Source organism: Scomber scombrus, unplaced genomic scaffold (assembly GCF_963691925.1).
Source record: "Scomber scombrus unplaced genomic scaffold, fScoSco1.1 SCAFFOLD_458, whole genome shotgun sequence".
NCBI classification, from domain to species: domain Eukaryota; kingdom Metazoa; phylum Chordata; class Actinopteri; order Scombriformes; family Scombridae; genus Scomber; species Scomber scombrus.
In genome coordinates, this window is record NW_026910178.1 from 1 (window position 1) to 15,814 (window position 15,814).

Consider the following 15,814-nt stretch of genomic DNA (forward strand, 5'->3'; position numbering starts at 1 on the left):
GTGGTGATTTCTTTAGATAGGTTTGTCTCTCTTTATTATACAAAGATGCTGGATTATAATGTGGAAAAACAACAACGTTTTTTAGGCTTCAGATCTGAGCTCATACTGTGTGTTACGGCCACATCGAGCTTCAACATGTGCTGCTGTGGATCGGCTCAGTTTGCTCTCTAAATACTGAAACATCACAACAACTAGTGTCTGAAATACTTCTTCAAATACCCTCCTGGTTTTCTTTTTCTTTCTCTGTTCAACATACAGCAGTAACGGCTCATCAATAATCTATTTTCATTAGCGGCAGACACAGCTGGACCGAGCAGCGAGTGCTTGGCACCGCTGTTTACAGGACGTTATGGTTCATGAGTGTGGATACTCACATCGTTATCTTTATAGTTATCATTCTTAGTGTGGACGGCCTTTTACTCAAAGTGAAAAATCCCTAGAAATTGATCACCCGTGGGTTTAATCCTCTTATAGCTGATATATATTTGTGTTTATAGCTGCAAATTTACTCCTGAAAAAAATCAATTTTGAGCCACAGTGGGCAACTGTTCTGCTGCTCCTCCTGAAAGCTTAGAATAGGACTGATTAAGGTTTTCCTCTCTGTAATCATTCTTCCTGTTCATTCTGACTATTAAAAGATCTCCTTCATAATGTGCTTTCAATGTAAAGTGATGGAGGCCCAAAATCCACAGTCTGTCCACATTTAAATGCATTTAAAAGTAGATGATCAGCTTCTATTGAGCTCCATCAGTGTGAGTTAGTCATATCAAGTGATATCTGACACATTTACAGTCTTTTTAGCATCAGATTCCCTCTTAGTGTTTCCCTGTTGAGCTGTGGTGGAAGTATAGGAACACAAACACTGTAACATTGAAACATAGAAGAGTTGATTTGACTCATTTGGACGACTGAAGCTTCATATTAGCACAGACGGACGACTGTGGATTTAGTCCTCCATCACTTCCATTGTAAATTAATTATAAAGGGATCTTCTAATGGTCAGTTGAATGATGAACAGGTAGAATGATTACAGCAAGAAACAAACCTGAAAGCATCTAGCAGTTATAATATTATGCTTAACATTTGCTACTAAAGCCATACACTGCAGTAAGATCTCAGTGAGGTTTGAAAGTGTCAGACTTTACTTTTTAGACCCTGCCCCGTCCCTGCTGTACAGTAGGTGTAAGCACATTACATCTACAAACTGCACATTACCTAAACTAACTGCATTAATGAACCTTTAGAGAGAAGTACCAACAGCTGGCTCCAGGCCACAGCAATAAGCTATTCATGTCTCATGAACAGCACTATGGTGCATGGAGGACCTGTAGGCTTGAGTGATACGATTCACAAACAAACGGTGGGAGGCAGTAACTTATAATGATTCATGTTCTACGTATGTTTCCTTTTAATAAGAATCATGTGTTTGTGGGCTGAACACTCACCATACACCAGGTTGGGGTTGGCTCTCTTTAGCTCCTGAACGATGTCCACCACCATCTCCAAGAAGGATGTGTCTCTGGTATACCCTGAATGCAACACACACACATACACACACACGCACACACACAAACAAACATATAATGTACAACTTAACATTACTGTTTTCAGGACTTTTTCAGTCATCATACTCTCCGTACTTAATATATATATAATATGTTAAATAAAGACACTGCAGCAAAATAAATATAAATGTAGCGTTTTCTAGTAAAGGCAATGGTTATACATTTCACTGCAGTGTGTCATCACTACTGGTAAAAAAAAAAGTCTCATTAAATTTAAAAGAAGATATTTCCCAGCTCTTCAATTACTTCCTCAAAAGCATCAATAGTCATGATCAGATTTTCACTGATTTGTTGGGACAATATCCAATATGTTGCACCCAATTAATGTAAAAAGAAGGAGAGAGACTGGAGGAAACAGCTGTGTTAATGCTTGATACTAATCTAATCTTAAGATCTCATCACTATCAGATCATATGAACATGAAACTTTAGAGGTGGTGATGAAGCAGTTACAGTTACAGATGTGCAGAGTTGAGCGGTAGTTGGAGATGTGAAGGTGAAGTCGGGTGTCCACCTGTTAAAACGTAGTCGTACTGGTGTACATTGTTCAGTTTGATCCCTTCATACAGAACATGGAGCTCATCTGCTGTCAACACCTGGCCCTTCCAGTGGGAATAACCTGCAGAGAAGAGAGGAGAGGAGAGGAGAAGAGATGGGAGGAGAAAAGAGGAGTTAATTATGCTTTCTAATCTTTTGCACATAAAAATAAACACCTTGTAATAATGCTACAACCACGTCTCATCTACTTCTCTTTTTTTCTTTCTTTACATATAACAACTCTTAATGAGTCACTTAACCCTCCTGTTGTCCTCGAGTCAAGGAAGGAAGGGAGGAAGAAGGAAGGAAAGGAGGAAGGAAGGGAGAAAGAAGGAAGGACAGGAGGGAGGAAGGAAGGAAGGAAGGAAGGGATGAAGAAGGAAGGAAGGAAGGAACAAGGGAAGGGAGGAAGAAGGAAGGAAAGGAGGGAAGGGATGAAGAAGGAAGGAAGGAAGGAAGGAAGGAGGGATGGGAGGAAGAAGGGAGGAAAGGAGGGAGGGAGGAAGGAAAAAAGGGAGGAAGGAAGAAGGAAGGAGGGAAGGGAAGGGAGGAAGAAAGAAGGAAAGGAGGGAGGAAGGAAGGAGGGAAGGGAGGAAAGAAGGAAGGAAGGAAGGACAGAAGGAAGGAAGAAAGGGGGATGGAGGAAGGAAAGAAGGAAGGAAGGAAGGAAGGAAGGAAGGAAGGAAGGAAGGAAGGAAGGAAGGAAGGAAGGAAGGAAGGAAGGAAGGAAGGAAGGAAGGAGGAAGGAAGGAAGGATGGAAAGAAGGAACAGTCAAAACAGATTGGGTCAATTTGACCCGGGAGGACGACACGAAGGTTAAAGATCATGACCTGTCAAAATACTCAAAAATATATTCACAAAGCACGTTTGGAGCCGTTTACTGGACTGTTTAATCCCTTCATTTTGCTCCAAATAACAAAAGTTTTCTAAAAAAAAATCTTTATTTTTTTATTTATTGTTATCAAATAGTTTATGGAAATAAAAGCATAGATGCTGAAATGAGGGTTGAAACAATTTGTCAATAAATTGAGGTTTAGCTGATGACAGACAATTTGAATAAGTGACTGTTTCATTTGTTTAAATAGCTCCAGCTTCTCAAATATGTATTTCAAATTCAGTATATTTGGGTCGGACAAAGAAAGACATATCGTTCATATCGTTCATACATACACATATTCATAAACAAAACAATAACTATACTATACTAGCTATAGTATGATAGCTAGTAGATACTTATAAAGCCTAGCATAACAAAATAAAGCAATGAAAAGCTATAATTCAATATATTAACTTCACTATCAGCTGTGGATTTTAGGTCACATTTGATCTTTTGTTGAGTTTTCATAGATTTTTTGTTAACACATAATTTTGGTTTATTGTATATAATTCCATTTCTTGGTCTTTTGTGGCCTGTGAACTGCTGCAGTACTTATAGTATTGACAGTGTGATGGTCATGACTCCTCTCAGCCAGCAAGACTTAAAAAGCATCTAAGTCAACTTGACTTTCTCTGAGCTCTGACCAAAGAAAACAAACGATGTAACTCCAACTGATCCACAGGAAGCACACACACACACGCGCACACGTACACACACGCACGCACGCACGCACGCACGCACGCACGCACGCACGCACGCACGCACGCACGCACGCACACACACACACACACACACACACACACACACACACACACACACACACACACACACACACACACACACACACTGCAGTCTCAGTATCTGGTCAGTCGGGGACAGAAAGGAGGAGACGGACTCATCTACTAACACACACACTTATGATGTATGTGTGAGTTTGAAAACAGGCGTGTGTTGAGTTTGTGTGTATTTGTACACAGAGTGCACACGTTCAGCGTGTACTGAGTACTGCGTGTGCCAGTATGGACGTGTATAGGTGTGTAGATGCGTGTTGATGTGTGTAGATGTGTGTAGATGTGCATGTATGTGACGTGAATGCCAATGTAAGCATGCGTTAGTGCACGTCTGTCTGCGTATGACATGTTTGCTGCAGGCCGATGATGTCGCAGGTCCAGGTGAGTCACAGTCAGGTCACGTGGTGGTGGTGGTGGCGGAGGGGGGGGGGGGGAGTTCTGGTTGCTAAGCAACAAGCCGGGAGAAAGCCAAAGGGGCTAAGAAAGAGAGATGAGCAGTCAGAGTGCTGTGTGTGTGTGTGTGTGTGTGTGTGTGTGTGCGTGTGTGTGTTAGAGAATGAAGGCAGGCCTAAAGATAAGAGCTGCTTCTGTCGTCATCACTCGCTGCTGTCGCAATTCACTACGCCTGCTGCTGTTCACCGCTGCGTCCCGTCGCTCCCTCCGTCTTTCTCTCCATCATTCGCCATCTGACTCTGATTCATTTTCCCCCCTTTCTCTCTCTCTCTCTCTCTCTCCCTCTCTCTCTATCTCTCTCTCTCTATCTATCTCTCTCTTTCTATTCACCCTCTGTCGGTCCTTCTTCTTTTTGCCACCCTCTCTGTCTTTCTCTCTTTCTCTCTTTCCATTTCAGATGCACTCATCTACTTCAATGTGTCACACTAAATTACACACACACACCCTTCTGAGAAATTTGCAAATGTTCGTTTTTAATACACAAGATGTGATTAAACTAGTGCCGGAGTCTTTATATTATAGGTCACGCTAACAACGCTATACCACAGATTTGAAGATTTCTTCCCTTTAAAGAAGACGTTTCTTCTCCTTGACATTTGTGTCTACATCATGAATGAAGAGCTAATAATAATAATAATAGTAATAATGAGAAAGAAACCTGTGATTAGAGTTGACATTATAGAGCCTGAAGACTACATCAGCTTATATTGGCCAATGTTAGCTTATCACAGATACATCAGTCGACCATAAATCACCATAAATGTCAGATAATAATAACAAGAGAAATGCTAAACATTGTTTGTTGGTAGTAAACAGCGCCTCCATCCATCCATCCATCCATCCATCCATCCATCCATCCATCCATCCATCCATCCATCTATTTTCTTTACCGTTTGTCCTCTAAAGGGTCACAGAGGAGCTGGAGCCAATCAATCACAGAGATAACATAAAGACAGACAACCATTCACAGTCACACCTACAGGCAATTTAGAGTCACCAATAAACCTAACCTAACATGTTAGAAAAGTCTCACCATCATGACATAGTTTTGTTTTTCCAACTATAAAATCTTCCCGTAAACTATTTTTCAAGAACCACTGACCAGATTCTGAGATGTTCATTGATTCATTGGTATTAATGTCGTCCTAAATTTGCTCAAGAAATGTGAAAAAGAAAAACAAACCGGTCAAACAATGTTGGAAAGTGGTGGAAAATATGAAGGGAACACAAACAACTTTTTCGTTCGTAGGTGAGCAAAGATGAACGAGCCAACTAGGGCTGGGTATCGTTTAAAAAATGACAATACCAGTACCAATCCTGGTACCCTTAAAGTGATTCTGATACCAGCTGAGTCATTAGATACTCATTATACATGTAGGTCTCTGTCTTTTATCTGGTGTAACAGGCGTGTATTGTAGACACACTTTAGAGCGTTTAGGTGGCATCTTGGCTGCTGAACTGCTAAGCTCGCTAACTCAAATTCACCATGACTTCACCACCACAGACGGGTTGTAGCTGCTGTGGCAGTGGGCCAATCACATGTCACATTAAATTGAAGAACGCTTGCGTTGATTGGCTGTGAGCAAGTCCGTACAAATAGTCATATTTTCTAGCTCTGGGTGCAAAAAGGATCGATTGCAGGTATCGTTTGACGGGAGATGTTTCGATAGTACTTGGTATCGATTTATTTCAGTCGATATCTTGAAGAGACGCAGTACCGATACCCAGCCGATGAAACAACTGATACATTTTATTATTTGAAGTTTAAAGGTTCAGTTAAATTAAGGGTCTTTTCCTGCTCTGTTCAGTCTGGTTGAACAGGACTCTGAGATTTGTTTAGGCAGATCTGAACACACAGCAATCGTACCGAAACAACTGTACTGAGACTGGGATACTATGCTGGGATGCAGATGAGCAAAATCAACACTTGCTAGCAGCTAGTTGGAGAATGAATTGAGATCGGACCTCGACTAGTGTGAAGAAGGTTGTTTTAGGCCTGAGGAACTTCTTCTAGTGGTCCAAGAACATGGTCCAGCTCCAAAAACAACTCAAGTCAGACTCTGAGCAAAGTGAATGTTCTCATGTAGCTTGTAGTTGTGCATTTTGGATTTTTCTTGGATGTGTAAAGGAATCAAACCGAGGGGAAGACAGAACAACTAATCCACCAATCCAGATCAAAGCACACAAACTAAAGGTCTGAAGACAAAACCCCCAAAAAACCCAACTGCTGGTATAGTATCTAATGAAGATAGATTCTGCTTTTAACCAGACGGGGAGTTCCGGTCCTCTGAAATGATGCCAACGCGGAAGTAACTTAAAACTGCATTCTATCAAAAGGCCACCAGGGGGCGACCGTTTTGGTGTCAAAAGGACTTCCGTCTCTATACAAGTCAATGGAGAATTCACCAACTTCTCACTTGATTTCTAACCTCAGTAAACGTTTTCAAAATGTGTTTATGGTCTCAATCGCTAGTTTAAAGCCTTCTTCAATGCAGTATGATGTTCATTTGGGACATTTTGGCCTCCCTGATTTTATATGTGACGATAAAGCAGGGTATGCATTAGGGCGTGGCTACGTCGTGATTGACAGGTTGATTGGTTCACAGGTTCAGGAGGGCGCCTCATGCTCCTCCTGATGCCCATATAAGTAGAATCCGTGTTTTTTTTTTACCCAGCATGCACCGGAAATGTTCAAGATGGCGCTGCTCAGATCCGATACTATTCGCTTCCAAGCAGCAGTCCACAAACCAATGGGTGACGTCACGGATGTTACGTCCATTTTATATACAGTCTATGGTTTTAACAGGGAAACTTCTGCTGTAACTCAAATGCAATGGGTGAAATTTAATTAGCTCAAAGCATTAAAAAAAAATGACATTTAAGAAACTCGACGTCGTGTAGACACAATGACCCATTTACAGGAAGCCTCACAGACCTCGCTGTGCACCAGTTTCACTATGTTCTACTGTCCAAGAAAATCTCCAAAGAACAGTTGTTACATTATGAGTAACTATGAAAAGCTGCTAAGTGATCTACGATACCTGGCCTGTACGGTGACGGATAACAGAGGAATCTTCTGTTTTTTGTCCTAAATCAGACTTCCAAACAATCTCAAATGTAAATTACAGCATTTCATCTGTCCACGCTCACCCACACACACAACACTTATCCTACACGACACCTACAATTATACTCACCCCTTACGCCTGCGACATCACATCTGATCACTGTCCACGTCCTTCTCCGTAACAACGTAATTACACAAAACCAATATCGAACTCGGCCGTCTGCTGCCCAGTTTAGAAACTCTACCATCAATCACATGTTAAACAAACTGCTTGACCTTTTACTGGATACACCTGATTCAGGGGACAATTATACAGAGGAGATTAGGGGTATTTCTGTTCCTACGCTTAGGAACTAATGGGAAAACTAGACAACCATGACATGAGGTAGTCGAGGCCGTCCGCTTTAACCAATCAACACGTAGAAAAACAGGTGGTTCTCATACAAGCGGCCACCGGAGACTACTACTGTTTAATTACTGCGTTTAGGAAAGGATGGGTGGCATGAAAAGGGCTAAACTGACCTGCTAGAGGCAACATTTACCAGTAATTTGGCTGTTTTAAGTCACTTCATAACCTTTTTTTTTTTCTTATATGGGGAACTGACAAACCCATCTGCCTCAAAGCAAGACCTGTGCTGTGTCTCAAATCACATACTTCTGTTAGTACACTGTGTACACTCTGTACTTTCTTGCATATTATGAGCACCCTTGTAGCCGAGTGGTTACAGCACATGCCCACAACACCCTGATTAAGTCCAGCAAGGGACATTTGTTGCATGTCAAAAAACAACAGTATAGTGGTGCTTAGTGTAAAAAAACACGTATAATTTACATTTGTATAACACCGCGTTGTTCACCGTAGTTACAACGTCTTCGCCCGCCATTACCAGTTTTGAAAAGTGGTCCCTCCCCTTCTGCTACGGAGCCAAGATGGCGACCATTGAGGGCAAGAAGTGTCCATAGTTACACACTCAACTTATTGACGGTTTTGAGTGAAGCCACCCTGGTAATCATAGCGCTGCATGTTTCTATACTTCTCAGTGTGAACACACTTATGCACTCAAAATAGTAAGTAAGTGTAAGTACAGAAGAATGAGATTTGAGACACAGAAAATAATCTGTTTCCTAAAGTATCTAATTTAATTTAATTGATTTAATTGACATTTAATTGATCTTATTATTTTACTGTTTTTACTTTGCATTGTATTATTATTTATCTATTTTTTATAATTATTTTAGACATCATGTACTATTACTTCTATGCCTCAGTCTTTATACCTCTCTGTGCTCCTCGATGCCTTGTTTGCACTTTGTAACATTACTAAGAAAAGTATATAAATAAGGTTTCTATTATTATACAGTCAGAGGCGACATTAATGATAGACTTTATTCCACGATTCAGTGTTCACTATGAGGAGTCCCTTGTGTCGTGTACAGCTTGTATCTGCTGTGAAGCAACAAGCAACAGCTGGGCAGATGTGTTTGTTTTCACAGCGCTCGGCTGATTCATTCTTCAGGTTCTGCATGAATAACACGAGCTGAGACCACGACAATAATAACAATAAGACCAGGGGACAGACAGAGTGCAGATTACTCATTCATGGGTCTGACAACTAGATCACACATAGTGAGAGTAAGGAATGATGCAGACATCCTCTCTCTAGGTCCAGGTTTCCTCAAAATGTCAAGTTTCAAGTCTGTTTAAAAGATAGAATACGGCAAATAAATATCAAATAGGCAACTTTCTCTCTAAGTTGATCAAAACCTGAGGAAACTATCTGTAATTACAGCATTTTATCACCTTTATTGGGTCAATTTTCTGCCTTTTTTTAATATTCTTTAAAACAATGCAGCGTCAACCTTGCAAATTTAGAGCTCTGACATCATCTGAGCCTGAAGGCGAAGCTCTAAATTTACCGGTCGAACACAACAGACTGGCTCACTGACATGATTTTAATAGTTTTTGGACAACATGGAGGCACAGAGGAATGAGATGTGTCAGGCTTTGGACACACACATGATATTGTGGACATTGCTTTTGCTCACTGTTTGTATTAATGATGTAATGTTGATTTAATGTTATTTCGTGGCTTGGCTAAGTTGTTCACCTGCCTGAGGACTACAGATGAAAACTAGCTCTTCTTGGTTAACTCTGACACATTTATATTGTGGTGTGAGCTAAAATGTTGATTGGTGTGTACAGTCTTAATAAATCTTAAAAAAATAAAACAAACTTGGACAATGAATCAATTGTTGGTTTAAAGGCTCTGAATAATCAACAACTATATCCTTTAAAACGCCCCTCTCTCTTCTTCCATTAGCTTCTGATGGCTCTGGAGGCGATGAAAACAAGAAATAGTAGCAGGACTTCTCTTCATTTTCTTGTATTTTACTCGAAACGTTAACTTCTCAATTACATCTGCAACATGTTTGAGCCAAAATCTGATCCGAAATATCTTCATGACCAAATATGAACATGAAGCAAAACTACACAATTCCTAAAAATCTCGTTTTTGCACCACTCCCACCACCACCACTACCTTCCTCCACTACTCCCACTCCCACCACCACCTTCTTGCACCACTCCTACTCCCACCACCACCACCACTCCCACTCCCACCACCTTCTTGCACCACTCCCACCACTACCTTCCTCCACTACTCCCACTCCCACCACCACCTTCTTGCACCACTCCTACTCCCACCACCACCACCACTCCCACTCCCACCACCTTCTTGCACCACTCCCACCACTACCTTCCTCCACTACTCCCACTCTCACCACCACCTTCTTGCACCACTCCCACTCCCACCACCACCACTACCTGCTTCGATGTTAGACAGCTGATCTGGTGACGGTTAGTGAAGTCGCTGACATCCTCCCTCCTCCTCCCTCCCTCCTCTTCCTCACCCAAAAAAAACTTGACTCACTCTGCTGTCGACTCGTCAGCTTCAACGCGGCCGCTGACTCGACAACAACCAGCTCTCTCACAGTCATTAACACATCGTCACGACAACAGAGGAGGCTGGGCGCTGACTCATACACACACACACACACACACACACACACACACACACTGAACAAAGACAATGTGCCTTACCTGTATGGTTGGAGAACTGGACAGAGTTGATGGAGTCCACCTCAAACCCCAAAACCTGGAAACAGAAAGAGGAAAGAAATAGTTCAGGTTTAGTTTCATTGAGTTTATTTCAGTAATTAAACTCAAACACACGTGTATAGATAATGTAAATAATCAGATGTCCATGTTTTCTCCATCTCCCTTAGAAATAGTGACAAAGCAAAAGAAAGAAAATAAATAAAGAGAATGAGGCACTTTGTAACACTGTGATAATTGTCTTTTTTTAATGGCTGCATTACATTTATAAGACAAGGTTTTTAGTTTATTTGATAAAAAACTAACCAAAAAAAGCCTGTTTGGTCATCAAACTCACATTACTGATGAATTTCTCATTCATAATATTGGTAAGTCAGAGAAAAATAGTAAAATAAAAAATAAAACTTGAGGTAGAAACTCACAATGAGCTTATCTTAAAACCTCACCTGTAACCCTTAAATACTGTGTGGGTCAAATTTGACCCATTTTGGCATTTGGAGGCAATGAAAACACCCTAAATGACTTTAAGCCTGAACTGTTTCTTAAGTGGCACAGAATATACAAAAATGGAAATATTTCAAAGTTATGTATTTTTTGTGCAGTTGGGTCAGTGTTGGTTGATGGTTTTAATGGTTATAAATAAACCCATTAAAATTTTGTTGCATCCTTCACTTTCAACGCGTTAATAGAAATAATTATGGCTGTCATCATGAGATCATAATGTAGCATGACTGTGAATGAACGACTGGATAGAAAAGACATGAGTTAAACATTTGTCACAGGGACTAATTTTAAAAGGGAATTAAAAATGAGCAGCTCCATACAGTGAAGGGTCCGAATATGAACAGTATGTAAGGGTTAAGAGATAAAACACAATGACAATGAAAAGTAAAATATCAAAAATAAACATCATTATAATTTACCTAATTAATATTACGTACAAACATTGTGAAATAAAGCAAAACTGCAGAAAATATGTCGAGTAAATGTCTTTAGAGACATTTTTGGACACCAAGAATTCAACGATGACTTCATTAAGAAGCAGAAAGAGGTTTAAATAAATAAACAGGTATAAATAACAATAGTTTTTTTTTACAAATGTTTTTCATAGTTTCTTCAATATATTAGCAGGAAGCAGTAAGTACTGAATTATATCCTTGTGTTTGTGATTGTATCTTGTAAATGTAAAATGGCGAATGGCTGCATTTATATGGTAGTTTTAGTAGAGTACTTTGCATCTCATTCACACACACACACACACACACACACACACACACACAGATGGCAGCTGCTGTCCTGCTCACTCGGGAGCAACATGTAGTTCAGCGTCTCTCCTGTCGAGGACAGTCTGACTAACGAGCAGCAGGAGGAGAGTCGGGGATGGAACCGTTGACCCTGTGATTAGTGGACAACCTGCTCCACCTCTTCATCAGCCCACCGTTTATAAGCTAGACTGGAGGAGCAGCTTCCTGTCGAGGCCGGCCATCCGTGAGGTCAGCTCTGATTGGAAAATTGACTAAATGAAGTCGTGTCTCTCCCCTGATGATGGTCCTGTGCCGACTAATTCCTCCGTTAAGTTATTTTCACGTGTAAATGTCTTCAAAAAGCACCAATAATCCATATTACCAGTCATGATTGGGGAATAATTATTGTCTTGATTCATTGTTTTGTATATAAATAGTACAAAATAGTACAAAAAGTGAGGTTTACTTTCCTTTTAACCATCATTTTCCAGAGATATGTGTAAAACCTGTGGTAATAAGTTGGAATGAAGTTTGCTAAAAAGGTTTCATACTTTATTAAACAGTCAAACCAAACTGGGTCAATTCTGGCCTGGCAGTACAACAGGAGTTAACTTTAAATGAGACCTATTGACCATAAATATGTGTAAAACTTGTGGTAATAAGCTGGGTAAACAGGTCTAACACAGAATTGGGTGATAATAATATATATCTTGTGCTTTATAAACACTCAAATCAGACCAGGGAGGACAACAATTGCAGGAGGGGTAATCCCCCACAGTCAAAGAAGGCGTCTTCTAATGTTTTATTTTGCCCAAAACCGTAAATATTCAGTGTACGATCATCATATATGACAAATAAAAGCATCAAATCTTCAGATCTGAGAGGCTGAACCAACTAAATATATGATTAAAAAAGTGACTCAAGTGATTATTGGATGATCAAATGAGTTGCTGAATAATATTTACTGTAGTCAATTAACCGATCGATGAATCAATTCATCGTTGCAGCTCTACGTAGATTTTGACTCCGGCTAAAATAAAAAACAACATCCTGTCAGTGTAACTTGTCTTAATAAAAAACCATCACCAAAAGAAGAGAGAGAGAAAGAGAGGGAAAGAGAGAAAGAGAGAGACTCGTGACTCCTCCACGTGCATCCACTTGTTATCTGAATGACTTTATTTAATGGGGCTTAAAGCCGGCAGCGAGCTCACTGAATGACTGCTCTGTTCTTTTCAATTGACTCTAACTTTGAGATAGAAGAGTGAGCTTTCAGAGGAGGGGAGGAGAGGAGAGAGAGGAGAGAGGGAGGAGAGAGGAGAGAGGAGAGAGAGAAGAGAGGAGAGAGAAGAGAGAGAGGAGAGAGAGAAGAGAGAGGAGAGAGGAGAGAGAGAGGAGAGAGAGAGGAGAGAGAGAGAGAGGAGGGAGAGGAGAGAGAAAGGAGAGAGAGGAGAGAAGAGAGAGGAGAGAGGAGAGAGAGAAGAGAGAGAGGAGTGGAGAGAGAGGAGAGAGAGAAGAGAGAGCAGGGAGAGAGGAGAGAAGAGAGAGAGGAGAGAGAGTAGAGAGAAGAGAGAGAGGAGAAAAAGGAGAAAAAGGAGAGAAAGAAGAGAGAGAGGAGAAAGAGTAGAGAGAGAAGAGAGAGAGGAGAGAAAGGAGAGAGAGAAATGAGAGGAGAAAAGGGAGAGAGGAGAGAGAGGAGAGAGAGAAGAGAGAGGAGAAAAAGGAGAGAGAGGAGAGAGAGAGGAGAGAGAGAGAAGAGAGGAGAGAGAGAGAGAAAAAGGAGAGAAAGGAGAGAGATAAGAGAGAGACAGAGAGAGAGAAGAGAGACAAGAGAGAAGAGAGAAAGGAGAGAGAGAGGAGAGAGAAGAGAGAGAGGAGAAAAAGGAGAGAGAGAGAGAGAGAGAGAGAGAGAGAGAGAGAGAGAGAGAGAGGAGAAAAAGGAGAGAGAGAGATAGAGAGAGGAGAGAGAAGAGAGAGAGGAGAAAAAGGAGAGAGAGAGAAGGCGGAGGCGGAGCAGCAGTGTAAATATTAACTCTGACCTTGGAGGAGTTGCTCAGTGTCCCTCTGCGTCTGTCAAACTGACTAAAACCCAAAGTGTGTAAAATATTGAATAAAAGGTTAAATATTAGTGACATTAACATAAAGGATTTAAATCTGCTGAGCTGTAAGTGGTGTTAGGGATGCAACATGAAACCACTACTGTTTCAATTTCATTTATTCTCCTTTAAAGTTGACAGAAGTCTCTCTTCTCTCATCACCAATCATTTTACCTCATTTGAACTCTCAGCGCTACGGTTTGACGTTAGCTTAAAGCCGATAACGTACAACATGTTTCTATTTGGCTGAGCTGTTGGTGATCTGATGTAAGGATCGGAGGATTTACAGCCTGCTGATGCACAACCATCTCAGAATGTGTTATTTAGGTCACATCCTTTTCTTTAGTCTCTCTCTTTATTCATGACACAGATAGCCTGTTTACACAAAGCTTCCTCTCAAAGATCATCAGAGACTGGAGGAGAGGAGCTTCACTAAAGAAATGTTCCTACTTTGAGTAAAGGATGAATCCCTAAATGAGGAAGTCACAAATGTTTCTGTAATGAAACGTGTTACAGACTTTAATGATGTGTTTACTGCATCCTGACTTCTATCAGCTGTGGGTTCGATCCTAAATCAGGGATGTCAAACATGTGGCTCGTGGGCCAGAACTGGCACGCCGAAGAAGGGTCCAATCTGGCCCACTTTCTTTCCTTCCTTCCTTCCTTTCTTTCCTCACTATCCCCTTTCTCTTCTTTCCATATGTGTCCTTCCTTCATGTCTTCTTTTCCTTCTTTCCAGCAGTGCATCCTTCCTTCCTTCCATTTTTCCTTCCCTCCTTCCTGTCTTCTTTTCCTTCTTTCCAGCAGTCCTTCCTCCATTTCTTCCATTTTTCCTGCCTGTCTTCTTTTCTTTCCTTCCTTTCTATTCCCTTTCCTTTCATTCCATCCTTCCTTCCCTCCTTCCTGTCTTCTTTTCCTTCCTTCCATCCATCTTTCCTGCTTGTCTTCTTTTCCTTCCACCCTTACTATCCCTTCCCTTCTTTCCATCCGTCCTTCCTTCCTTCCTGTCTTCTTTTCCTTCCTTCTATCTTTCTTGCCTGTCTTCTTTTCCTTCCTCCTTTCCTTTTCTTCCTATCCCCTTTCCCTTCTTTCAGTCCATCCTTTCTTCCTGTCTTATTTTCCTTCTTTCCAGTCGTCCTTCCTTCCTTCCTTCCTTTCCTTCCTTCCATCCTTCCTTCTTTCCTAATGGTCCGGCCCGCTGCAGATCAAACTGAGCTATATGTGGCCCTTGAACTAAAATGAGTCTAACACCTCTGTCCTAAATGTGTAAATCCTCAGTGTTTTCTATAATGTGATGAGATGATATTTCTCATGGAGGTGAATACTGTCTCAAACAGCAGGATTCAGCTGCAACCAGCATAAGTGGAGGATTTAGATAATGGTGATATGAGCATCATACTGGGGCATCATACTGGGGCATCATACTGGGGGCATCATACTGGGGCATCATACTGGGGCATCATACTGGGGGCATCATACTGGGGCATCATACTGGGGCATCATACTGGGGGCATCATACTGGGGCATCATACTGGGGCATCATACTGGGGGCATCATACTGGGGCATCATACTGGGGGCATCATACTGGGGCATCATACTGGGGCATCATACTGGGGGCATCATACTGGGGCATCATACTGGGGCATCATACTGGGGCATCATACTGGGGGCATCATACTGGGGCATCATACTGGGGGCATCATACTGGGGCATCATACTGGGGCATCATACTGGGGGCATCATACTGGGGCATCATACTGGGGGCATCATACTGGGGCATCATACTGGGGCATCATACTGGGGCATCATACTGGGGGCGTCGTGGAGCGCACACAACCAAACAAAAAACAAACGTTTTTTCACGTCTTCTTTTTATAACGTCACTGTGTGGATCATTAACCCTGCTGGAGTGGCAGAGAAGATCTCACAGTCAGAGGTAGGAGATGAGGAGATGAGGAGAGGAGGAGATGAGGAGATGAGGAGATGAGGAGATGAGGAGAGGAGGAGATGAGGAGAGATGAGGAGAGGAGGAGATGAGGAGATGAGGAGAGGAGGAGATGAGGAGATGAGG

The 15,814-nt window shown here is 41.5% G+C and overlaps 1 protein-coding gene across 1 annotated transcript; it reads right to left on the minus strand.

Annotated features, from left to right (window-relative positions):
- Positions 1–1,445: 1,445 nt before the first annotated feature.
- On the minus strand, positions 1,446–15,339 carry LOC133976780 (pyridoxal kinase-like; the record flags this gene model as incomplete). Its single annotated transcript, XM_062414978.1, has 4 exons — positions 15,262–15,339; positions 10,391–10,445; positions 2,079–2,183; positions 1,446–1,529 (listed from the first exon to the last, which is right to left on the minus strand). Coding segments are annotated over exons 1-4 (322 nt in total), but the record flags the coding sequence as incomplete, so codon positions are not given.
- Positions 15,340–15,814: the final 475 nt, after the last annotated feature.